Raw genomic sequence first — 25,405 nt, forward strand, 5'->3', positions numbered from 1 at the left:
CCCTGCAAGGCAGAGCCAGAGCGGGCACTGCCAGCGCTGCAGGTGTAAGTGTCCTTAGTGTGTTTTGTTGGTGTAAGTTGTCCCTGACCCCCCACAGATGAAAGCAAGCGTCAACTACTGACACTTCAAGGAAGTACTGAAAAATAATTGTATTTAAAACATCCATGCATTTGATAACAAATAAATGGACAGCTCTGTGTCTTTAATAATCAAGTTTTCTTTGCAGTAGAAACTGAAATGAAACAGTTGTTTTAAACATTTAAATCCACATTTAAAATAGTTTTTATAAACAACTTCCAACTTACATACATAAAGCTCAGTTACTCATACAAACACATCACAGTACAGAGCAGGCCCTGCGAGCTGTCTGAGTAGTGGCCAGTGCCTCCCTAGCCCAGGCTTGTGAGCAGTGAGGTAGAAGTGGCCGAGGGTGGCAGCTGCGGCCGGGGGTCAGGCACTGCTGGGGCATGGGCAGCACTCGCAGGCCTGGCTTAACTCCTGCTGCCTCGCACCTGCCTAGGAGCAGCTCTGAGGCTGCTAGAAGCTTTACTTAAGCAGCTGCCATACATGAGAAGAAATCTATTTTTAACTTAATTACAGAAGAATGCTTAAGTACCAGGCCAGTATTACAACCAGGTACAACTGAGTTAGACTATAGGCTGTCTATTAAAACCAGAGAAGTGTTCCTGAAGGATCAAGGATAGCACTAGCTCAGCATCCAAGCTGATCAATGCAGCAGCAATTTCTCCATGTCATCCGAATGTACAAGCAGCTCTCACCCGCCATCTGCTTGAAAATACTCTTTTGGCTCATAGGTGTGTATCGGGCATGAGGACACCAACCACGGGAGCGCCATCACGGGAAAGGGGCAGCACGGTGTGAGAGCACGCCTGCCCCTGGGCCAGCGCCAGCCTCCACCAGGACTGAAGGCAGCTCTCACCTCTGGGCCTCACCGAGGAACTCCTCACGAGCCAGAACGCGTCGTCTGCACTGCCTGCGACACCACCGAGACACCAGCCGGCCTGTGTGCAAATCTTGTCAGAGTAGCCTAGAAAAAGGAGTAAGGCTGTACTAGTAACGTCTTCAATTAGCAGGGACACATTAATCTTCAGAAGAAAAAAAATATCTGGATTTCAAAGAATAAAAGGTAAGATTAAAAACCAACAACAGACAACGCTGAGGAAAACTTACACTTTTCAAACAAGTTCACTGCTGCCACAGTAACTAAGTGGACACAGGATGAGCACCCCACCTCCCACCACCCTGCTGTGGCTCTAAGATGGCGAGCAGATGCTGTAACAGACTACCAGTGAGCTAAATATTATTAAAACAAACCCAGAGTTCCTGTACACAGGCTGTTACCTGAGTTTTGGTTAAATTCAGAGTGTGACGAAGAGAGAACAGACTCGAGCTATGGGCTAGAACCAGTGGGTCTGAAGAAGTGCTGCTGACGAGGTCATCCAGCGCATCAACCTGTCGCTTCAAGCTGTGCAGGGTGCCTTCTGTTTGCTGCTTTCCTCTGAATAATACGTCTGCTTGCTTGGACATGGACTGCCGGAGCTGAGCCTAAATAAATCATTAGTTCTATTTATATCCAGCTAGTGTAATTTTCAAGACCGTATTTAAGACATCTGATGACCTTGAAGTCAACACACAAGGGATGCAATGTTAAAAGAGTCTCAAACCACAGGCAGATGGCAACGGTTTTACAAATTATTTTTAACTAGCTCGCCTCCTCCCAAGCCAGAAATAAGCCCCATTTCTATGGCCTTTATCATTCATTACATGCCTGAAGAAAGCACAACAAGTACATTTAATGAAAGTCGGCCAGCACCTGTACTTAAGAGCGATCATGGATGCTCCCAAGCCCTAACTGGTCATATTGCAACATACCGTAGTACAATATAAATGAGGGAATTTTGCTGGAATACTCAAAACCCCAATTAATTAAAATAATTCATCTTGATGCAGCATGCAGCTGCTAGGCTTTCTTTTATTGTTGTGTCCCCCCCCCCCCCCAAACACTCTGTAGCAGTAGGGTACAGAGTGAATACACCGGAGCTGGAGCAAGATCCCCGCGCTCCTGGGTCGTTCAGATTCATTTTAGAAGGGACCCAACAGCTGTTTTAGCGCAACCAAGGAGCCACGTGCCACCTTCAGCCAATCTTCGCAGTGCTGCAGTTTTTCTCGGAGAGCCTCTCCACGCCATTGTTCATCCTTTTGGAAACAAAAGCACAACTCAGCAAGGGAGCGTTAAACCAAAGGTACCAATACCGCCATGCTCAGCTGCGGCACTAGGAGCAGCTACTTTGTGAAAGCATTTTACCATTAAGATGGCTTGCGAAAATTTCAACTTTTCTTCCGATGAGAGGAGTCTTTCTTTAGCAGCAGCAAAGGGATCAGTCTTTAAGTGATCAGATTCACAGTGCAGACTTCCCTTTACTTCAGAAGATGCTTCTGTATCTTCCAGCAGTTCTGAAGACAGGCTTGAAGATTTCAACCCCATCCTAATTTCATCTTCAGCCTCCAGGTTAAGCAGCGTTGCTGCATTCTCTGTTTCCCTTTGTCTCTTTTCCAAGTCTTCTCGAGTTTTAACCTACATCATGTAACAGTCTCACCACTCTGCCATCAGGTTACAAATGCATCATCAATCCAGAGGGACTTCCCTCTATAACTGAACAAGGCTTCTTTCAGAAGTGTCTAGATTTCAACTAGTACAATCGGAAGTCACAAAACCTCTGAACAGATGCAGCCCTAATTCTGACATTAACTTCACCTGTGAAGCCCCTCAGATGGTAACAAAGGCACTGAAGTTACCAGGACACAACTTGATAACAAACCCATTCGTACTCTGATCTTGTGCAGTCTTCCTTGAACACTTTCCAGTTGCTAACATCATTCTCTGAAGGACCCAATTTTTAAAGGGCTTAAAACCAATTTATCAAAGGACTGGGAGCAGTCAGACAGTGTGAAATCACCTTTTAATTTAAAGCAAGTATCAAATGCTGGCTCAGGTGGGCAATAGCAAGTTGTTAAGTGCCCACGGAGTAGTTTTGAATATCGATAACACTTAGTGGTTTGCATAAATTATGACTCTAGTCATGCCAAGTTTGTATTACCAAATCTTAACCTAAACAGGAGCCAGAGTCTGAATCCTAGACCGCAGCATTGCCTAAATTGAGCTGACAGCAAACATTACAGTGCAATTGCTGTGTAACTTGGGAGCGTCCAAATCCAATTACTCTTAATGAGTAGCTAAGACTAGCCCCTCCACGCTCAGCCCACCTCCGAAGAGCAGTCCCTTTTTGAAGCATCATTTTACTGGTCGAGAAGGGCTGATGCGTTTGAACTGACCAGAGCAGTGCCTGCAGTTCTCCCCACGTGACAGGAAGGCAGCCCTGCAGCTGGGCCACTCTGCTGTGGCCTTCAGGGTCTGAATCATGAAATAGCACTTTAGAGCTTGGCAGCCCTACACTGAGAACTCTGCGCAGGGCTGACTGGCTGGGGTTGTTTTGTTCCATTTTTAAACTTGGATTACCAAACTGCCTGATCCTACTGACTGTTCGCAAAGCTTAACCTTTCCCAGATGTGGGGAAACAATAATGATAATAATAAAAAAATAAAAATCACACAATCATTTTAAGTAGGTCTGTTTCTGATTGTGATACAACAGACAGGAGGAGATTCAAAACCAGTACAATATTAAACTCGTCTGGAAGACACTGCTTTCCCTCAGCCCCCCCACGTTCAGCTACGCAGGCATACCTGGGGCTGCTGGACCTGGTCAAGGTCCTTAAGGTGCTTGGCTTGCTCATGGTGATTGCACGCTACTTGTTCAGCAGTCGTTATATCACTCTGCAAACAGCTGTTTTTATGGGTTTGATCCTAGGAAAATGCAGCAAGATTGACTTTTACCCTGAGCATCCAAGAGAATTCACATAACACAATTTCTTCAAGTTAAAAGGTAAAAACAGGCAGCGTTAAATAGGAATAACTAGACGTGTTCTGCAGTACAAGCTAGAAAAACCGAAGTTTGGTTGCTTCAGGTTCAGTCTAGTCACAAAGTTAATGCATTACTTGGTTCCTCCTAAGATAAAAATGGGTGTTCTATCATGTTGCCATTTAAAAATAACCTAAATGCCCAAACATTCTCCCCTTAGCCAGGACTTACATGCAGTTTTCTTTCCAGCTGCATACTTTGCATTTTCATTGCTTCTTTCAGACTCAGAATTTGTTTTTCTGCTTTTTTCTTCTCTGATGCTATCTGATCTTGGAGATGGTTTAGCTCAGACTTGGAGACTTCCAGTTCTTTCTGAAGAGCCTGTATTTCGCTGTTTTTTTGTTGTAATTGTAATTCTTTTTCTGAGAGCTGATGTCCTGTAATTAACATTTTTTAACAACAATCCTGATTATCAGAAACATACGTACCCTGGCATATTTCATACACATTACAAGTTTTTCAAACACATCATCTGCTGCACAATGGTGTAAAACACTGATGCCAGGTGAGAAGGGGACAGAACACCAGCTGGCTTCAGAATTTCTGTTTTGCACAAGTCAATTTAAGGATCTAGAGTCAATCCACGTGCTGTATTAGCAACCAAGTGAGATTCACAGAAAAATGTTTGTTTCATTAGACTTAGAACACAGATGGAAACCACTGATTTGTGCAATGACTTACTGCTTTTTCTGACAGTTTCTTCAAGTGGTGCACATTGGGAATTCTCCTTTTCCAGCTTACTGAGGTCTTCTTCTGCCAGCCTTACTTTTGCTATTGTCTGCTCCAGTTTCTTCTGTTGATCTGTTAGCTCCTTTTCCAATCGTATTTTCTCATCTTTCACTTTAGCAGTATATTTTTTCAGGTTTTTTCCTTCATGCTCTGACTTTTGCTTGAGGTGATGAAGAATCTGCCAAAAAACCCCACCGCTTCAAACTGTAGCTAGTACCAACTCAATGAGAACACGATCACCAGAAAACAGTATAGAAGATAAAGCAGCATAAACTGTAAAGAATTGTAGTCTAACACTCCCTACTGACAAAAAAAGTTTTATCAGTTTTTCTTGTCCCTCACTTTTGGTACAGCTCCCTCGGTTTTTCTTTTAGGTAACACTTTGTTGAAACTGCTCAGCCGACCTAAGTTAATTTTACTACAGGAATATATGATTAAGCCCTAATTTTTATGAACAGCCGATGGGCTTTGCACAGAAATACTGTAGAAGAGAACAAAAGCTAGCGGCCAATAACGATCCACTCAAAGTCAGAAGAAAACTCCAGGATGAAACATCCTGGATTTTTTTCTGCTTGGTTTTGGAATTGTGGAATGCAGCTGGAGTTAAGCTTTGATTTCATTTGCAATCCATTATATCATTTCAGGTACTCTACATAGTGTGCTTATCTCCCAAAAGAAACCAACAGCATGGGAAGAAGTTCTCTGAACTATGTCCAGCTGCTATTATCTTGGCAGCTGACAGACCAGCATTATAGAGAATGATCTGTACCAGTCCATCTCCTCACCCACATCAGCTACACCAGCAGCCCAGACACAACACTGCAGCACAGGGCCTGCCACTACGTTAGCCCTTCTTGTGCTCACTGCTGACTTTACAGCAGTTTTGTTACCAGTTCAGTATAAGATGACCCTGCCAGGGAGGAAGACGCAGTACTTTGTTGTGCTACACATTAGTTTTCACTAAAACATAACTGAATGTTGAAGCTTTTTGTTTACTGCTGTTCCTCTAAAAATGAGGCCCGATGTTTCTTAAAGCACTGGTATATTATTTGTAAACTTGCACCCAAAACTTTTTGACCTGCGTTATTTTTTAGGTCAAGAGAAAGTGAGGGAAGCTGGCAGGCTCATTACCGCTTCTTGTTCGGCTAGCTCTGTTTCTTTCTCTTCAATCTCTTCCTGGAGCTGCTGCAGTTTGTTCTCCCTCTTTTTCTGTCTCTCTTGGCAATCCTTACATTTCCTTAAATACTCTAGGATATCTTCTTTCAGGGTTGCCTGCTCTCTAACCAACTCATCCTGACGCCTTGTATTATCTTTCAAATCCTGCAATATAAAATACAAAATCGAGTGACATAACTAGTGGGTAAGAGTAACAGCTCTGGCTAAAAGGCTGGCATTTGAAAGAATGTAACTGAACACTCCAAATCACACTGAAGATCACCGTCCATTTAAGCTAGCCACCGAGTGAATTAACACAACAGGAACCATCAGATGAAGAGCCAAAAGATGCTGTTTTGTTTTGGGTTTTGTGTTGGGTTTTTTGTTTGTTTTGTTGGTGGTTTTTTTTTTTTTTTTTAATAAAGAAGAGTATCTTCTTCCTAAAAACAATAAACCAGGGTCTGGATTGTTTTTCTAGGAAGAAGATGAATTCAAAACTAAAAAAAAATCCACAAAACCTGAATCTCCACCAAAGCAAACAACCAAAACCAAAGCAAAGCCACACACTCCCAATTGGCACAAATGATCTGACTATGAGAGTTGTCACAGCTGCCACGCAAACAGAAAACCCAGAAGAGAAATTTGGTTTGGTACCCACTGTAGTCCAAATCACTCCAAACTCAGCACAAACATGGCAATAAACTCACCATTGTTTATTAGCTGTGCAAGGCTCTGACGTTGAGCTAGTGTGCCTAGGTGAAAAACAGGTGATGGACTGCAACTGTTGTAATAAATGACACCCCTCGTTTCTGCGCAATGATCCTACCCACTATGTGAAAACAAGTAGGTACTTCACTAAAACTAACCTGTTCTACTAGTTGAAGCTGTTGCCTGGAGTGATCTAATTCTCCTTTCAGTGTTTCTAGTTCTTCCTTTTTTTCTAGGAAAATAATTGGCAGAGATTTTCAATCAGCAATTTGAAAAAAATTTGAAAGTTTCCATCTTTTTGACCTGTTAAGTACTTTTTTTGCCTGTAAATATCTGAACATTTGAATTTATTGGATATCTGATGTCATACAGTATAGCGTGTCTTTTAACACAATTTCTCTTAAAATGTAATACAGGTTAAACCCAAAAATTTATCTTTACCTTGAAGATCTTTCTGTACAACAATAATGCCTCCATCCAGTGACTTTTTTTGTTTGCTCAGTAGATCTACCTCCTGCTGCAGGTTTTTAACATCCAGTTCCATTTTTTCTACATTGGACAAGGCGGCTCTTCTCGCATCTTCAATAGCAGTTAAGTCTCTGTAAAATGCAAATACATATTCTTGGTTTGTTGGAAGTACTTGGTGAGGACTAGAAAACAGCTGCATTTCAGTAAAAGTTCTCTCAGCTCAAGGGGATGCTACCTAGTAGTCATAAGAGCAGGACAGCTGTCCCATTCCAAGACTTAACATTTCGCTTTTCATAACATTTCTCACTGCATTGCCATGATACAATAAATGCTGTTGCATTCATCAGCTCCATCGCTGAGTATTTTCTGTAAGCCTGCTGGAGACATGGTTAAAATAAAACCGCCACAGGATATAAGAAACAGCATACTCTGTATAATTGGGCTTCTCAAAGTTATAGCTGTATTTTTAATTAGGATAAACAGATATTCAAGGCACTTCCCAGCCCTTCTGATCTTTGCAGAAAAAAACCCCCCACATGTTCCCCCCCCACCTTCTGGTTTGTGAGAACTTCTTTTCCAAACTCTGACAGTCATCTTCAAGTTTTTCTTTTTCTTTATCCAAAGACTCAATATTGCTTTGCAGAGTGCGTGCTTGAGAAACCAGACGTTCGTTTTCCTCATGTTTTTTCTGTAGTAGTTGCTCCTGCCAATCTACTTCCCCTTGCTGACACTGAAATAATCTCTGAATGTTGTCCAATTTTAACTTCTCCTACAACAGAAGATATTGCGAACACCACATTTATATGGTCAAGAAGTAGAACAAGCATTAACATCTTCAGCTGCAGCAGTTTAAAACCCTTCCATTCACAGAGATCATACACAGGCTAGAGTACCCTCTGTAACTGCTGTATTGTAACAGGGATAAGTGCTTAAAGTGCCAGATTAATTTGTGTGTTTATGATGAAGGTTGGGATGAATATGAGCGTGAGGACTGGAAGATAGGGGGGCTATTCTTTGTTCCATCTTGTTTAACCACCATTTCTACCCCCTCCATATGAATGGCACATCCCTTCATCACAGGGATTTTGAGAGAATGACCACTTTTAAGTGCTGTGAGATGCTCAGGTAATGTAGTAAGGTGATCACTTTAACAGATCACAGTAATAGAAAGGGGTCAAGTTTATTGGCCAGTCCCTTCTTTTCCCTGTCCTTCACAGAAAGAGTAAAAAGAGAAGAGGTAAAGTCTGCTTATACACGCTTATAAAAGCTCTCTCTTAGCAAACACATTAGATTTTCTGGAACTGCACAACTGCGTAAAGCAGGGCTATCCGGGACTAACTTAACAATCCTGTAGCTACCTCGAGACTGCCAAAGGGATGCTGCTGATCCCTCTGCCCTCTGGCAGCAAAGCCGAATGTCTGTCTGTATTCATCAAAAAGAGACTAGCTGACATAGCTTTTTCATGGTAGAGAAGATCATCCAGCTGAGTTAGAAAACTGTCTTCCATACTTACTGTTTGCAAGGAAGAACACAGAATCCAGATAAAAAAAAAAAAAGACAGACTCTGGAAGCTAATGCTAAGAAAACAGTATTCATGGTTCTACAGCCACAGAAGAGCCTTCTGTCTTTTTGCCCTCTCTCCCTTACAGGCACCAAAAAAGTCCCCTTATTTTAAAAGGCCTAAGCAGACTTAAGACTTTGCTGGATAAGCTGAAATCAGAATAGAAACTGATTTGAAAGTGTAGAGACTCTGCTACCCAGATCTGAACAGAACCACAGAACATGCAGATCTATTTTTCCAGTTACTGTATTAGCTACAGAAGAAATACTTACTTCTAGAACTGCAGCCTGAGTCTTTTCTAGCTCATTGACCTTTTGGGCATGTTGTAGTTTCAAACCTTGAAGTTCATTATTTTCAAGCTCCAGCATTTCCAGAACATGTTTCAGTTCTAGTAAGGTGAAATAAACAAAACATTACTACAAGCACCTCAAATATATTCTGTCTGCAAAAAAAAGTCACCAAGGAAAATTAAAAGACACTATACTGATATCACCCTTGTAAAAACTCTTCACGTTTTCAACCGCTGTGTGAGACACACCAGGTACTATGTCCTGTTCTACCAGCAAGTTTTGCAGGTCCCTAGGTACCCTGCTCTGCCGGCTCCCTGGAGAGTTAGTCTGGGACAGAATATCTGACTGATAAACAGTGAAATAAGGCATTTCAGATAAAGTACAGAAGTTGCAAACTGCCACTGCTTATACTTCCCACAGTCTGACAGGATGTTAACTGTCTCAAAGGAGGTTCCTCCATTTCCCCACACACCCTGATGTTTAATTCTGCTGTGAATGCAGCACAATTAGCTAATGTCTCCTAACCACACAGTGCTCAAGTGTGAGCTTAACAGATCAGTCCGGGCAATGGATTCGTTCACATTTCTCTCCGGCATGAAAAACCCCCACCCCAAACACAAAGCAGCACAGAGCACTGCCTCAAATTAAGCAAAGGGTATCTGTCAGCTCTATATAAGCTACAAGAATTACAGGGAACTCTCCCTGCAGTTGTTCACAATATTTTAAAAGGACTGAGGAACAGAAGACTGCAGCAATGTACAGCTAAGAGCTCTGACTGTATTTCTTTCCAATCTGCACAAAATGCTATCTAGTAAAACCAGGGACATACCTATCTTATGCTTGGTAATTTGCCCAAGTATTCCTTGAAGATTTTCTTCCTCTTTTCCAATATCCTTCTTTATGAAGGAAAGCTGTGTTCTTTTCTCATTGATCTGGACATGCAGTTCTTTCCTCTCATTATTAAGTTCTTCCAGAAGTAGTTTTATTTCCTGTGGAAATGTATCAGTGTTAATTATTTGCCATTTTAAAGGAAGTTTTCCTTTAAATAGAAGTTGTAATTATTTATGAAATTTATAAAGTCTGCCACCGATGTTCTGGTAAATTTAATCCCAGAGTTTATAGTTACAATTAATGGTGTAAAACAAAAAATACCAAATATTTAGGTTAAAGTCTTGCTTGCTGACAACTAGTAGTAATCTTGTAAAAACTTTGATCTACAAGTCTGACTGTAACGCCATCATTCAAGTGAATTAACAGGTAGGCCTTAAAACAAAGTCAGACAAGAAGCCCCAGTAAGAAACCCACAAAATATAATTAACCTCGATACTTTGTCTTTATTTCAGAAAGCAAGCACAGGATGCTTTTTAAGTAAATGTGGATGGAGACAGAGAGCTGACTTATGCCAGCTTTGTTGTGTTTCCCGCACACTGATCAGACTGATTTGCTTCAGCAGCTTGTCTCAGCAACAGTAAGTCATTCAGAGACTTTTATTTAATGTAATTTTGTTCTCAAGGGACCAATTCTGTAAGTATTACTGTAACTGGTGAGTTCTACTTCTTATTTGTGTATCTGGACCAAACGCTTAGTCATCCAAAACTGTAAATTTGCTTGTTCTATTTTTCAGTGGGTTTTGGAAGGTCATAGAAAGCAAAACTGATTCTGTGGAAACTTTATGGGATGTTTTTGATACTTCTGTTCTCTTCCTGTTCTCCAGAGACAGAACAAATTGAAAACTCATTTGGAAAAGTTACTCTTATTTGGCGTAGTTTTTCATTTGCTTCAGTCTCTTCATCTTGAATTGCTCCTCTGAGGTCACCTTTCTTCTGAGAAATACAGTTTTCAAGGACATGGAGCTCTTCTCTCCCTTGATTTAACTGTTGCTCCAGAAACAAGAACTCTTGTTGGTGAGTAGTAATCTACAATGTAGAAATTTAACAGAAGAAGCATCTGAAGGCTTTTACTTTTGTAGCTACACACATGCACAAGTGCAGTACACTGTTCCCTGTCAAGAGATTTACTTGAACTGCATAATGTGTAAGGATCCCATCAAAGCAATTAAGTTTTATTTGCTCAACCTGTATAATAAAGCCAATACTAAACACTAAGTTCTGATCTGGGCAGTGCAGTCCTGTACCTCAGAAAACTAAGTTTTTTACTCTGAAATTTAGTAAAGATTGTCCTAGAGAACTCTGGAGTAGCATTATGCAGGAATGCCAGAGATTGGTATCATACTTCTAAATTACAAGACAAAACAAGGACACTTACAATTACCAACATTAAAACAGACTTAAAAATTAAGTTCTTCAGTCAGACAAGGCAATTCAGAATCAAAGATTTCTCAGCTTTCAGTTACAACAAACCCAACAAAATGAGTAGTCCAGAGTTAGTAAGATAAGCCTTACCTGGTTTCTCAATCTTTCAAGTTCGGTTTTCTTGCCCTGAAAAAGGCTTTCTATTTCTCCAAGGATTTGGAGGTGATGTTCTTCATTACCTTCTGCAACTTGAATATCTCCTTGAAGCTTCTGAAGACTGACAGTGAAGATAAAACACAACTCAGAAGAAACAAGAACACCTTAGGAAGTAACTTATTGGATGAGGACATCTTTATTTTGTCTAATATAGCTTATGGTAAATTAAAAATACTTCACCTTTCAGTTAGCACTTCTATCTCCTGGTTTAATGACTGGAACTCAGAGTCTCTTGCCGCCACCATTTGGTCCATTTCCTTCAACACACCTTCTTGTTCCCTCTTACGCTGTTCTAAATTCCTTTTATCTGCCTGTAATAACCTGAAGAAGCATTTATGCCTTTTCATATTAACATTTTAACAGCTCTCCCTCTCCAAAAGCACTATCTTTGTATTTGAAAGCATCTTGTTCTCCTCTCCCCATTTCATACAAACTCACAAGAACAGCGTACCTTAATTGCTGATCTGCTCTCACAAGTTTAAGGGCCATTTTCTGAGCCCTTCGCTCTAGCTCCTTTGCTTTAGTTTCAGTACGGGACAGACTCTTTTGGGCATAATTGTACTTCTGAACAGCATCTTTAGTCTAGAGCAAAAATTAAAGATTATTAAGACAATACATTCCCATCTTATACTTCCCACATCCATAACCTGTAGGTTTGCCGTCTACAGATAACCTCCTTCTTGCTAGAATATTCCATTTGAGCTTTCTCCCTCTCTATACCATGAAGCAGAACCTTTTCTCCTCTCTTGTCCGCAGCGGAAAATCTTGCTTCTCTTTGGCAAGGACTGAAACATTTTCTTTCAGCACAAGTTATCCCACAACTTATTTTCATATAGAAACATTCTGAGAGGCTTCAGGTTATCCAAGCGAAAAAGCATTTAAACAAAAATCCTTTGCTTAAAACAACCTTAATGCAAAAGACAAATTCTTTCTGTGCTTAAGAGTTAGGGTTTTACTTACTTTCCCCCGCATGCTCTCAAGTTCCACTTCAGCTTCTGAAAGTAGCCTATCTGCCTCTCTGAGCTCTGCTCGTCGTTTCAGAAGGGTCTTCTCTATACACTCAATTTCGCCTGCAATATCTTCATGATGTTTAAGAGACTTTTCTAGTTGAAATTCTGCAATAATGTTGTCACTATACCCTTCAATAAAGTCCCTAAAAGGTCAGGAAGGAAGACATGGAATTAAAATACAAAATGCCAGACGCCCAGAGCCTCCTGAAGTTCTAGTCCATTTACATCAACTGTCAAAACTGACTTTTATTAGAAAAAAAGTGTTAGGCATTTCCACATGCTCACTTTAAATGCATTCTAGTGCAAGGTCCTTACTTGCATTTGTTCTGTTTTTGAGCTGCTTGCTGTTGCTCTGCTACTTCATGTTCCAACTCTTCTCTCTCAAGCAGAAGTTCTTCAATGTTTCGTTGCAATTTTTCCACTTTTTTGCATTTATGCTCAGCTGCCTCTGACCATCTATCTTTGTATTGCTGAGACTTTAAGTAATACACAGTGTCTTCTAGCCTCAAGACTTCACTCTCCTACATACAAGAAATACAAAACCAACTAAACACACACACAAAGAATAAAAATCAAGACCTATTTTCTATTTCACTTCTCCTGAAACAAATGAGCAGGTACTGATAGCAAACATCAAACTATTAGCATTGAAGGTAGAGCATTCTTATCACCAAGCTCGCTCAGATCCAGAACCTTCCTAGCAGGGACTTTTTTTTTTTCCTAAAAACCTGACCTAATCTGTGAAAATGAGGTTTTGCTTTTTTGCCACCCCCTGGCCCCCCTTTTTTTGGGGGGGCAAAGCATACATTAACATGTTCCCAATCCATTCTTAAGTCAGTTGCCTATGGTTAACCCTGCAGCTTACAGCTCTGTATCTTACCAAATCATGATGTTCAGGCACATTGCAGTGAAGCACTCCAACAGGAATGAGTGGGACAGTGAAGTTTGGAGGAAGAGGGCCATAAACAACTTGGGCTCCCACAGGAGGTGGGCCATAGATAACAGATCCAGGAGCAACTGAATCTCCACCTGCAGGAGGAGGCCCATAAACCACAGTTCCCTGAGGTACAGGAGCACCATCTGGAAGGACTGTGTAAATAACTGTACCAGGTGGTGGCACAAAGGGAGGGTCTTTGTGATCATGAGTTTCTTCATTTCCTTCACCATCTTCTTTTGCCCTCCTATCTTTAAAAAAACCAATAAATATATTTTAAAATCACTTATTCATTAAAAGACATTCTTCAAAGGCACATTTCAAATACTATGTGATGTACAAAAACCTAATAAATGCTGCTTAAACTGAATAACAAGTTCAACAGTAATAAATACGTATAATTCACTCATGCACATAAAAAAAAAATTCACTATGAACTCTTAAGCAAGCCCACCTTCAGTATGCTCCTAAACATTCTGAGACCACGAGAATGACGTACCTTTACCAGAATTTCTTTTGTGCAACCTCTTTCTGACTGGTGAGTAAACCCAACATCCTCCTTGATCAGGCAAGTCTTCCTTCCTGCACTGCCTGTCCTGACCACCCCCTCCTCTGAGTATGAATGGGCCAGAACATCGTAAACAAACTCCAGAATCTTTTGTGCTGCCCGAAGCTGGAGTTGAAGCCTAAAGAAAAAAAATCCATAGATGTTGATCTAAAAATAAAAAAATCATGTAAAATAATTATCTGTTGTAGACATTCTAAAGCACTGATTTTTTCCCCCCCAAGAACGGGCTATACATACTCTGCTTTCTCTCACTTCCAAGCATGATGCTGCTTCAAAGGTGAGCACTAAATATATTTTACCAATATTTATCTTAAATTCAGACAAATGCTGTTTTGCAAGAAATGTTTGCCTGCGACATCCCCTTTTAACTTTTACGCAAATGAATTTACAGCACTACACTGTGAATAACAGTCTCCAAATTTTGCATGCACTAGATTCCTATTATTACACAGTAACAGACTTTATCAGGGAACGTTTGCATATGTGTGGTTTCCGTATTTCTCTTACATGCCAGCTAGTACTTTTTCCTTAAGCTTCTCCCAGACCTAGCATGTTTATAATGGACTTTCCCATATCAAATTGCTTTCCACATAATAGAACTTTTATTTCTGACCTGTGAGGATGGCATGTAATACCAGTATCCCCTTCTTCTCAATGGATCTGCTATACTTGTGATATAATCATTCTGGTATGAAAGCACATTTTTGAGCGCTGCAATTTCATCTTGTAAGTTGTCAATTTCATCTTTGCTACCTGTAGATTAATCATAGTTTTACATGCTTATAAGGCAAATAATTAAGTCATAAATGCTGCATTCAGCTTTTCCCTCATTGTTATCCTGTTAAGCTGAAACAATATTAAAAAAAAATTAATTGCCAGGGAAACAAACTAAACGTTACTATATAGTGATGTAGATATACACTGGCCCTTGCAAGTTTGTCACTTTAGGACTGTAGAAACAAAAGTTCACATACAGGTAACTGATGCTCTTTTCTCTGGTTAAACCACACCACCTTACATGGAGAACTCTGACAATGTTCCAGAGCAGTAGAAACAGAATGCACAGCACAATTACTGTTTTCTAAATAGTTGTAAAATGTCTTGTTAATACAAACTAATGAAAAATAACACACTGCCACTCTGATTTTCAAACTGATCAAAAACCTAATTAAATTTCCAAAGATCACGTGCCATGTCAACTGGCAAAGCCAGAAACCTAGACATGCTAGTGCCACTGGCTGGTCCTTAACTATCCATAGCCTCCCTTCTTCGTATTTCAAAAGCAAAGACTCATACACTTCACGTAACTGCACTGTGTCTTGCTGTTTGCTTAATACACATAGATACAGAGAAGCCACTGAAGCACAGTGATTGAAAGACAGAACGTATGCTGTGTAGAACTGTACTGGAAGGTATTCTGAGCAGTTTATTCTCCTAGAATAAACTTGCAGAGCTCTGAACAGCTTCTCAGATCAAACAGCAAGAAATACCGCGAGGAAAGTGAAGTCTTCTGCATCTGTGCTTATCTGCAAGAACTGGAGAGAAAAGATTACCTGTCCTGGTATTATCCAACAACCGTCTTAAACGGTCAATTTCTGCCTTTTGTTGCTCCATAGCTTCATTTAATTTATGAGTTTCAAACTTCTGAGTGCCTGATACAACAGTCTCCTCACCAGCTTTCTCCATTTCACGCTGAAGATATTTAAAATATATAGTTTAAATCAAAGCAAATTCAATTTAAATTACACTGCGCTAAAACTTATTTAAACTTTCCCATCCACCCCTACAAAAATACTCATTCAGCAAAATGCATGTACCACTTTGATGCAACAAAATTGTTCTTCCCATCCCGTCCTATGACTGAGGTTTACAGACATAGCCACGTAAAGGCATTCAAGTGAACATGTGATAGTTTTCCTTAAAAGTCTGCTACTCCAGTCAGATTTTAATTCTGTTCTTTGGCAGACATCAGGGAGGGGAAGAACACTGTGACAGGAAATCTTGAGGAAGGGCAGGGCAGGCACCTCTAAATACGGCATTTTCAGAAACTCACTGAATATATCTATTTTATCCTACTCATAATATAGAGCAAACATCACTCCAACCTACTTGTTCTTCATTTTCTTTGAGGAGATGTTGTAACAATTCTATTTCTGCTTCTGCTCTGGCAAGATCCTGAGCTGCACGAGCTGCCTCAGCACAGAATTCTTTGGTTTCCTCAATCTCCTAAAATTGAAATTTTAGTTTGAGCTTCAGTTTGCAATGCCACTCCACAAACTTGCAGCTGTCTCATGCAGCTTTCTGAAAAGCTGACTGATAAGAAGTATCACAACCTGTCTTTTCTAGAATTCCAGAAATCGGTGATGTAAAATCATGTTTCTCCTTTAACTTTATAGTATGTCTACAGAGATGTTAGTATGTAGCCAAAAATGGTTCCCAGTTTTAAAACTTGAAGTTTAAGCACAAACTTCCATCATCCTTTCTTTTGCTTTTCTGTCTTACATAATGTATTCATGTTGTTTGACTTTCAGTTAATAGATTAAACTTGCCCCTCCCTCATCTTCTAACATACAGCAAGAACACCTGTCCACACCCAAATTTATGCAAGCAATCATCTACTGTATTTCAAGATGAGACTCCATCTGAAGCAAGAGCTCCTGTGCAGCAAGACAACTCAAAATAAAGCTCTGAAGCTGAATTTAAAACACAACACTAGGACTGCTACCATTCTGATAGCATTAGAAAGCACTACTTGTATACAAGCAATTAATTATCAATGTTGATTTACCTCAGCTCGCTCCTGATTAATTTTGAGAACAGTCCCATGAAGAGCCTTTAGCTGATTTTTAGCAACAGAGAGCTCTGTGGCTGCCAGTTTATCTGAAGTGCTGACTGCTCTCTTTAATTCCTTCAATTCTTTATGCAGACTGACAAATTGCATTTGTGCCCTGGCATCTTCTATTTTTTTCTGAAACCAGGAAAACAACAGGTTTTATACGTTTTAAGTAAAAAGCAGCATGGAAAAAAGGCTTTCTCTTGGTACGACTTCCCCCCCTGCCCTCCGCCAATTTGTATTATATGCACAGAAGCAAAGCAGGAAAAAAAAACCTAAAGCAAGGACAACCAATAAAATCCAAGGGAAAAAAAACCCCACATTATTTAACCTTTGTGTTGTGTTCCTTCCTGTATTTGATCTATCCTAGAAAGCAAAATAATTCATAAGTTACTGAATCTTGTTTTCCTGAGCAATCAAACAGTGCATGAACCTGTCCTTAGCCATTCCTACCATTTTTTCTAACTCTTCCAGTTGAGCAAGCATTGTCTTTTTCTCTTCATCTGCCTTTTGGAGCTGTTGATAAGCAAGGCCCTGAATTTCTTCCATGCTCTTTATTTTTTCACGTAATTGTTGAGTTTCATTCTTTAACTGATGGACCTTGTTCTTATTCTGCGCGTTTGCAACTTTAACCTACAAGTGAAGTAAGACAGAATGAGTAGCCAGATTTTTTTTTTTCCCCAATAAAAAGCCATGCTATTTTAATTATTTAAAGAAACAAATTTTCAGGAAATGCAGTTACCAGCATACTTTGTACCAAAAGAAAAAGGGAAAAACCTGTTTTGCCACTGTAACCATTTACATTTTAAAAGTGCTCAAGTTATTTTGGCAGTGGTATGTATAGTGTTCTATTAAGAATATTGATGGCTGTATTTTTCTACCTGTAATTGAACTCCTTGTTGTCTGAGACTTACTGAGTCTAATGTCTAATTCACCAAATAATCACGCAAAAATCATAAATACTATTAATAAAAAAATAAAATCAGATTCCAGTTACATGAACACCAAAAAGTGGGTCTCTCCTTGTTATTACACAGCTAAAAAACTGCTTGTGCATTAAAATGTCCACATTAAACCCTTCTCCAAGAAACATTTTTTGCAAACTTTATATAACAAAAGCCAACAAAAGGAGCGTATGTCCTGTCAGATACCCAATTTTAAACAATCTTAAGTACAAGAGAGTGTTTTAAGTTTTTCTGTCTTAAAAAAACCCTTTAAGCCTACAAAGGCTGCGATAACACAAAAGCAAGCAAGAAGAGCTGATAAATTTCACTACTTTAACAAGAATTTTACAGTATACACAGCATGAAGTGGTCATTTATTTGTTTTCCCTCTTCAGAAGCTTCTGCCTGGTTATACAGTTTCTTTATCATGAAAATTACAACATGACATACATTTGTGCACAACACAAATCTAGTTTAGTATTCTTTCTAATCACAAGTAACATGTTGCATCCTCCTCTGATGCAAGTTGTCAAATTTATTTCTAACAAGCAAATGTGTTAGTCTATCTTCAGTAAAATTACACTCCTCTGCAAGATGGGAGGGTAGCAAAGCTACATCCGTAGTGAAACTTGATCCTTCAGCGGCAAGTTACATTTTTTAGACCAAGGTGAAAGTCTTACTCTTGGTTTTGTTGTTTTGATACGTGCCTGTCTATATTTCTCCTGTATCTCTTCCAGTTTTTCCTGCTGGGATACCATTTCTTCCTGCAATTGTCTCTGTCTAGCCCATGCTTTCTCTTTTTCCCTCTGAGCATCAGCAAGGATGTCATTAAATTCTTTCTGCAGATTTACAAGGCTTTTCCCTAAAACATCAGCTGAATTCTGACATCTGAAAGAGAAACAATCCAGGTTCCAAGACAAAAAACAGCAATTTTAAATTGTGATACCTGAGAGTGAAATAATGAAGCCTAATACAATAGTAAAAGTTCAAGACATCCAAAGTAAATTAATTCAGGTGTGCAGCACTAAACATGTTACACTGCACAGACAGACCTCCATCCTGGCTCAACTTCCCCCAAAGAGGGGAAAGATGTTTTCCCTGTTCCTTGCAGTGAAGCCCAAGAGGCCTGTGCATTTCCCTCAGTAATATAATTACTGAGCTCAGGTGACATTCTCTTAAAAACCACAGGGTGCTGAAGTTCATGGCTGAACTGCTCCAAGTTGCACTCAGTAGGATGTGGCATACGTACCTTGTTGCTCTCGTTGAATCATTCAGGTTTGAAAAGACCCGACGTAACCGTTAACACAGCACTGCCAAGTCCACCACTAAACCATGTCCCAAAGCACCATGTCTATGCAACTTTTAAATACGTCCAGGGCTAGCGACTCCACCACTTCCTTAGGCAGCCCGTTCCAATGCTTGACAACCTTTTCGGTGAAGGAATTGTTCCTAATACCCAATCTAAACCTCCCCCCTAAGCAACTTGAGGCCATTTCCTCCTGTCTTATTGCTTGTTACTTGGAAAAGACCAACACCCACCTCGCCACAACATCCCTTCAGGTACCTGTAGAGAGCAAGGTGGTCAGCCTCCTTTTCTCCAGGTTAAACAACCCCTGTTCCCTCAGCTGCTCCTCATCAGACTTGCACTCCAGACCCCTCATCAGTTTTGTTGCCCTTCTCTGGACATGCTCCAGCACCTCAGTGTCTGTCTTGTAGTGAGGGGTCCAAAACTGAACACGGTATTTGAGGTCCGGCCTCACCCATGCTGAGTACCAGGGCACGATCACTACCATTTCACATGAACAAATCTAAAACTATTCTATTTTACTCACGTAATCTCTCCAACTCCTGTCTGAAGCTTTTGCTTGAGCTCATTTATACGAGCTAAGACTTCTTCAGGATGAATTAAGTTACCAACCACATGGTTTAGCTGATTCTGAATATCTTTAAGCTGTTGTTTCAAGAGATTGTTGTCTCCCTAAGAAAAAACAGATAAAATCCACACAACTAAGTATACAAATGCACAAACGATAAAAGCTAGAATTTTTAATACTTAGATCTGTTTTGGTGGTTTTGTTGTTGATGTTGGGTTTTTCAGGGCTTGGGGGGTTGTTGGTTTTCTTTTTCTGTTTTTTAAATACAGTCCAGACTTTCCCCCCTGCCCCCCGACGTGGCCTGAACCAGTATCAACGACAAAACAAGAACACCCCAAACAGTCTTTGCCTTTCAGTTTCCTTTATATGTTGAAAAATACTTCAATGTCAGTTCAAAAACAATCTTATCCTTTCCTTAAACTAAGGAAGTACTGTCTTTACGTAAGAAAAGCCCAGTGATACACAGAAGCCTATCACACTGTCTATCCATACACTGTCCCAGCCACTAGACTGAGGAATCACATCTGTCCTGAGCCCATAGCTCTTCAGCTCTTCTCTGCACATTGGCAAGCTTCAGCAAAAGTGACAGTACTAATGTCTGGCAAAGATCCTTTATAAGCTCTTCCCGATGTGGTCTGGCCGATGGACTAGATGATTGTTGTAGGCCCTATCCTGGTGGTCATTGTGTCCCCTGAGCAGTATGTGAGATGGTAAAAAGGGATCCGATGGATACAAAGGACTGAACCCAGCCTTCCCACAATGGTAGAAACTGCTTTAAATCACCTAGCACTTTAAAAAATAAAATAAAATCAAGGGAGTCTCTTTGCCAGCCACATTCTGGAGATCTTGAACACCAGCATATTACTCTTGCCTAGAGAAATCCCATTAATCGAGCCTTTCAGAAGCTTTAGGAAGAGGAACACTCAGTTTATAACTCAGTTAAAATGAGGCACTGATCTGTGACACCATATCAAGGTACAGGTGTTCCCATACACTTACGCAATGCCTGTGGGTTCAAGGATCACAAGCTCTGTTGCTTATTGTACTTTGATGTCATTACTGGTCTGTGTCAAGTAAGCAAGATTCCTCAGAATTGCAACTTTAAATGGAGGCAGTAAGTTCTGCTTTAGGTATTGGATCAGGTTTTTTTCTTCTGTATCCAAACAGTTTTCTTACTGACATGTACTGGATAAAGCTTGTGGGCAATTAAGATACATGTAACAATCTATGAACCCCTCTACTGAGCAGCTCTGAAATGATTTCAAGGGTCAATCTAAATACCCAAAATAGATAAAAGACCATGGTGTAGTCTCTGGACAGGAAAATTGAAGTCAGGAAGTCTTAAATACTACTGAACTTCAAAACAAGATTCATACAGAATCCTTTAACATCCTTATCGCTTTCCCCTTGCAGGAGTGGGGAAATCATACTGTTTATCAAGTAACTTATTAAAGGCAATAAATACTTCACCTGCAATTGTTTGAACTGAGAAAGGAGCTTATGGTTTTGCTGCTCCTTCTCTTCTACTTTCATCAGAGCATTCTCTAACAGTTGCCTTTCTTTTTCAAGTTCAGCTTGCAGAGCTGACAGTTCCATCTACAAACACAGAAAACCTTCAGATTAATACCCCCACTCCTAACCCCAACCTGTTACCCAAATATACAACAGCTGTAATTCTTATAACAATGACACCACCTCGTAAAAACCCCAACAGAACAACTCCAGCCATCCCAAATTAACCCAACATCACATCATATATATCTAACAGGTGTTTTTCCTAAAACATCATCATCAAAATTGGTATTGTAAATTCTAATCTAGACCTAGTATGAGCGTGTGCTACCCACTAGGTAACTAACAGATTTACGTTTTATCAGTGTTCCACAGAGACCTTCCAAGTTTTTCCTGAAACATCAAAACTGAAAAACTTGGAGGGGTTTGGGATGGATCACCACACTTTACTTTTTTGCATTCTCATTTCTGCCTGCAATCTGGAATGTGTAGTTGGAATGTATCTTGCAAAAAAACAACTTGTTGATTTCTGACAAATGGAAACTGAACCAAGACAGTAGTTATTGTACATCATCATCATCATCCACAAATGCAAATGAGAACCCCCAACAGTAAGATAAAATGGGACTATATGAATTCAGGCATTCATTGCTCTTCCTCAGCTGAAAGCTATTACTTTATTACATATTACAAAATAAAAAGATTGCCTATAAGACTCATTTTTACTACAAAGAGCAAGAGCAAACTGTCTTTCACCTGGTTTTTTTTTTTTTTTTTTCACAGGACCACTTTAGTGTCACTTCTTTGACGGGTGCACAGTTATCTCTTTCCAAAACAATGCACATTATTATTTTCCTTTCAAATATGCCAAATACTCTCTATAGGGTCCCCAAATGATCTGTACCTTGCTTCAATGAAAAGTTATAAATCCTAGAAAACTGGTATCACCTTCCATTTGGGGACACACTTAAACCAAAAATTATTTGCAAATCAACATTGGAGATGTCGTATGAAGGAAAGTTTGGTCATCCCACGTCCTAGAGTAGATTACCCCTCTGGCAGCTCAAGAGCTTTGTTCTTACCTGGCTAAGTCGTTTCAGTCTTTCCAATTCTTCTTTTTGCTGACCGACTTCAGTGTCTTTGTCTCTTAGCTGGGCTTCCAGTTCAGCCTCATAGATGCTGGTGTCCTTTTGTGCTTCTCTAAGTATTTCATTTATTTCTTGCTGCTCTTGGAGTGCACTCTCTAGCATTTTAATTTCCTGGAATTTTACATTCATTTTAGAAGTATGCACACAGATGAGCCAGGATTTCTTAGAGTACACTGCCTCTCTTCCTCTGTTACTCAGGAACGCATCATCAATGTGACAGCAGATAGATCAAAATGGACACTAACGCTAATCACTGAACACTGAAACTTAAAGCTAAGTGGCAGCACTACATACAAAGACCAGGTCGGCTACAGACTACAAAAAAATCTATACTTCTTAGAAAGATATAGCTTAAAGTGATACACATTTGCCCCTGATATTAAAGTTCACGTAAAGGCTTACCAGGATACTAAGACAGCTCTCAAGTAATTGGCTGATATGATAGACGCAAGCTAATAGCATATACATTCCCAGCTAGTGTCCAGAGTCTTCACTAACGCAATTCACTATGATACCAACTGTGCACCCATTTTTAATAACGTCTGAAAGGTGAAGCCTGCATTTCTCAGACACCTTCCATGAAGTACAGATTTCTGAGATCTTCGATAAGGTACAGATTTACTGTATGTCTCTTGAAACTGTTTTTAAATTCTGTTCTTAATACACTTGGATACATCTAATTGAAGTTACCATATCAAAAAGTTATTTTGTCCAAGGAACTGTGCTTTGCTATTCCCAATGTGGTTATTGGCTTTTTTTTTTTTTATTCTCGGTTATCTGAATTTGGGAAGAAACACAGTATTAAGCCTTACTTTTTTCATATTTTCCGCATCCATGGCAACTATTTCCAGGTTGTTTCTTTCCTCCTCTAGATCTGCCAATCTTTCTAGCAAAGATTCTTTATCCTTCTGCAACTTCTTGCATTCATCATTGGTCTGTTTTGCCTGACACTTAACACTTTCCAGATATTCCTGTAATCCAGTGATAATACTTTCTAAATCCCTTTTCAGCGCTTCATTTGTTGCTATTTGACCTGCAGAAATTGAAAAAAAAATTTGAGATAGTTAAGAAATCCCTCTTATTTACAAAACAAACAAAACTGCATTCCTTCATCTTCAAGATGTTCACCTATTGGAATATGTAGTAACAAGAAGTAAGTAAAATTCAACCAGAAAATACCTGTGTTTTAAAGGCTAGGAGTTCCCATATTGCTGTATTAACCTGACCACTGGGAGAGTTAAAAAAGAAACTACAGTTCTTTGTGTATTCCTGCCCCCACCTAAGATGACATTTGTTACCTTTACACCTAAATCAATTTTGTTTCAGTTTTTATATTCATATTATTTTCTGGGATGTTTACTTTCACATAGACTAGTTGCACAGTAAATGTATACACAGATTTAGTTCATTGACTTATATTAAGTTTCCAAAACTTCTCCCCACCTTAAGAAAAAAAAAAAAAAAAGAAAAAAGAAAAGAAAAAAAACCCCTGCAAATTACCTTCCCCACCACATACAAGTGAGGTGAACATACTAAAAAAAAAATTTACCCAAAGTGTCCTTTTAGATCAGTTAAGAACAGTTTTGCAATCTTTTCTTATACATGTCTCTATTTAATTTAAGCAAAGGTAAACAAAACTGAATCCTCGATTCAACTGTCATGTTATCCTAAATACACAAAATACTGTAAGACAAAATGAAAAATTTACCATCAGTGAGCTGTTGCTCCAAGTCCCTGATTTCTTCTGTTTCCTTAGCAATCCTAGAGAGCATTTCATCCAGGCGACTCTCAAGCTGTCTGTAGTGTTTGTTCATTACATCAAAGTCCTGTTCTTTACTCAGTATTTGAGCTTTCATGTGAGCCTGTAAATTAACAGTTGGAAAGGTAAAGTGGGACAGCATCAACACAGATTAAAAGACTCAAACCAGTATTTTAGCTCAGTTCTGCAGCATCTTACTACTGGCAGTAAAAGTCCCAAGTGCAGCACGTGTTGTCATGACTGGGGGTTTTTTTTTGTTATTTTTCCTTGTTGCTGCCCCACAAAGAATGCCAGATAGGCAAGCATTATGTATGACTAACAGCATTGTTAGAAGTCTCCCCCTTGCCTGGGCATGATGAACAAGGCCCACATTTATAAACCATTACTCATAGCTACTACCTTTCTCCCAGCCTTTCCATTATTCCATTTCCTCTTTCAGTCAAGAGCAAACATGATTCTCTCCAGCAGCTTAAATCCTGTCATCCTGAATTGCCTTCAGAGTACATGATGCTTCAGAATGTGTCAGGTCACCACCCAAAGGAAAACGCTCTGAACCACCAGCAAGTCAGGCCATCTTTAAGCACATGTTTACTTAGAAGTAGGCTGGTTTTGTTTTGCTTTTGGTTTTTTAATGTTTGGGAAATACACCGTGCATGCAGCTCACACAGACTTTGGTCAGGACTTCATGCATTTAGTATGAATTTTTCTGACTGTTTCAGCTGTATACAAAATTTGGTTATCAACACAATACAGTGCTGAAATTACAAATGACTCACCAGAACAGAATTATACTGTCATGATAAAGAGACCCTTTTTCCTACTACAAAAAAAAATTGCACAAGTTTTTAAGTGTAAGTTCTTGGGAAAATCAATTATAAAGTTGCTTCTGTAACAGAAGTAATGGGTAAAACCAGAGCTTTCCATATTTTTAACGTATTCAACCTCAAGTTATTTTTAGCAGTCACGTTAGTACAATCTGTCATCTTGTTAAAGACAAACCACCATTGGGCTTGCAAAAGTGAAATTTCAACAAGTAAAACCTAAGCGCCGGTGCTGCTGCTGAGTCACTTTGCTGCAGCTGCTGAACGTCACCAGGGCGCCGTTTGAACAACCGAACACTTACAGCTTTGCCTTTGTCTTTTCTTCCATCGGTGTCATTTGCAAAACGCCCAACCCCTGGTCTAGAATTCATTTGGCTCAAGAAGCGGTATCTTCAGCATAGGAAGCGATGAAGTAGTGTCCCGTCTTCTCCGAACGCTCCCGTCGCCGCAGCAGCGGGCTGGGCAACGTGAGCGCGGGCGGGTGGCCCCGCACCGCTTCCTGTGTTGCGATTTGAAGCGAGGGGCGGCTGGCGGGGCGGGGCGGCTGGCGGGGAGGGGCGGGGCGGGGCTCCCCGGGAGGGGCGGGGCTCCCCGGGAGGGTACAACCCGCCCGCTACAGGCAG

At 40.0% G+C, this 25,405-nt stretch overlaps 1 protein-coding gene across 8 annotated transcripts in view; it reads right to left on the reverse strand.

Moving 5' to 3' along the window:
• Positions 1-181: 181 nt before the first annotated feature.
• The window catches only part of CNTRL (centriolin), a 36,897-nt gene continuing 11,673 nt past the window's right edge, over positions 182-25,405 (reverse strand). For 4 of the 8 annotated variants that reach the window (XM_055720511.1, XM_055720510.1, XM_055720508.1 and 1 more), the window contains exons 12-43: positions 23,911-24,064; positions 23,015-23,235; positions 22,137-22,313; positions 21,013-21,138; positions 19,501-19,646; positions 18,376-18,556; positions 17,178-17,357; positions 16,680-16,859; positions 16,001-16,117; positions 15,445-15,583; positions 14,505-14,644; positions 13,823-14,009; positions 13,270-13,574; positions 12,705-12,910; positions 12,340-12,532; positions 11,831-11,961; positions 11,560-11,700; positions 11,314-11,440; positions 10,663-10,827; positions 9,741-9,900; positions 8,894-9,009; positions 7,612-7,829; positions 7,034-7,191; positions 6,751-6,824; positions 5,861-6,049; positions 4,682-4,907; positions 4,172-4,377; positions 3,766-3,885; positions 2,327-2,596; positions 2,155-2,217; positions 1,363-1,566; positions 182-1,048 (exon numbers count right to left, since the gene is read on the reverse strand). In XM_055720511.1, coding sequence (XP_055576486.1) covers positions 965-1,048; positions 1,363-1,566; positions 2,155-2,217; positions 2,327-2,596; positions 3,766-3,885; positions 4,172-4,377; positions 4,682-4,907; positions 5,861-6,049; positions 6,751-6,824; positions 7,034-7,191; positions 7,612-7,829; positions 8,894-9,009; positions 9,741-9,900; positions 10,663-10,827; positions 11,314-11,440; positions 11,560-11,700; positions 11,831-11,961; positions 12,340-12,532; positions 12,705-12,910; positions 13,270-13,574; positions 13,823-14,009; positions 14,505-14,644; positions 15,445-15,583; positions 16,001-16,117; positions 16,680-16,859; positions 17,178-17,357; positions 18,376-18,556; positions 19,501-19,646; positions 21,013-21,138; positions 22,137-22,313; positions 23,015-23,235; positions 23,911-24,064 — 5,304 coding nt within the window. In that variant the 3' untranslated portion in view covers positions 182-964. Of the gene's footprint in view, positions 1,049-1,362; positions 1,567-2,154; positions 2,218-2,326; positions 2,597-3,765; positions 3,886-4,171; positions 4,378-4,681; positions 4,908-5,860; positions 6,050-6,750; positions 6,825-7,033; positions 7,192-7,611; positions 7,830-8,893; positions 9,010-9,740; positions 9,901-10,662; positions 10,828-11,313; positions 11,441-11,559; positions 11,701-11,830; positions 11,962-12,339; positions 12,533-12,704; positions 12,911-13,269; positions 13,575-13,822; positions 14,010-14,504; positions 14,645-15,444; positions 15,584-16,000; positions 16,118-16,679; positions 16,860-17,177; positions 17,358-18,375; positions 18,557-19,500; positions 19,647-21,012; positions 21,139-22,136; positions 22,314-23,014; positions 23,236-23,910; positions 24,065-25,084; positions 25,291-25,405 lie in introns of those variants that run through there. The other 4 variants (XM_027809430.2, XM_055720512.1, XM_055720509.1 and 1 more) reach the window with 4 other exon arrangements.

This window comes from Falco cherrug, chromosome 9, assembly GCF_023634085.1.
Source record: "Falco cherrug isolate bFalChe1 chromosome 9, bFalChe1.pri, whole genome shotgun sequence".
Lineage (NCBI taxonomy): Eukaryota > Metazoa > Chordata > Aves > Falconiformes > Falconidae > Falco > Falco cherrug.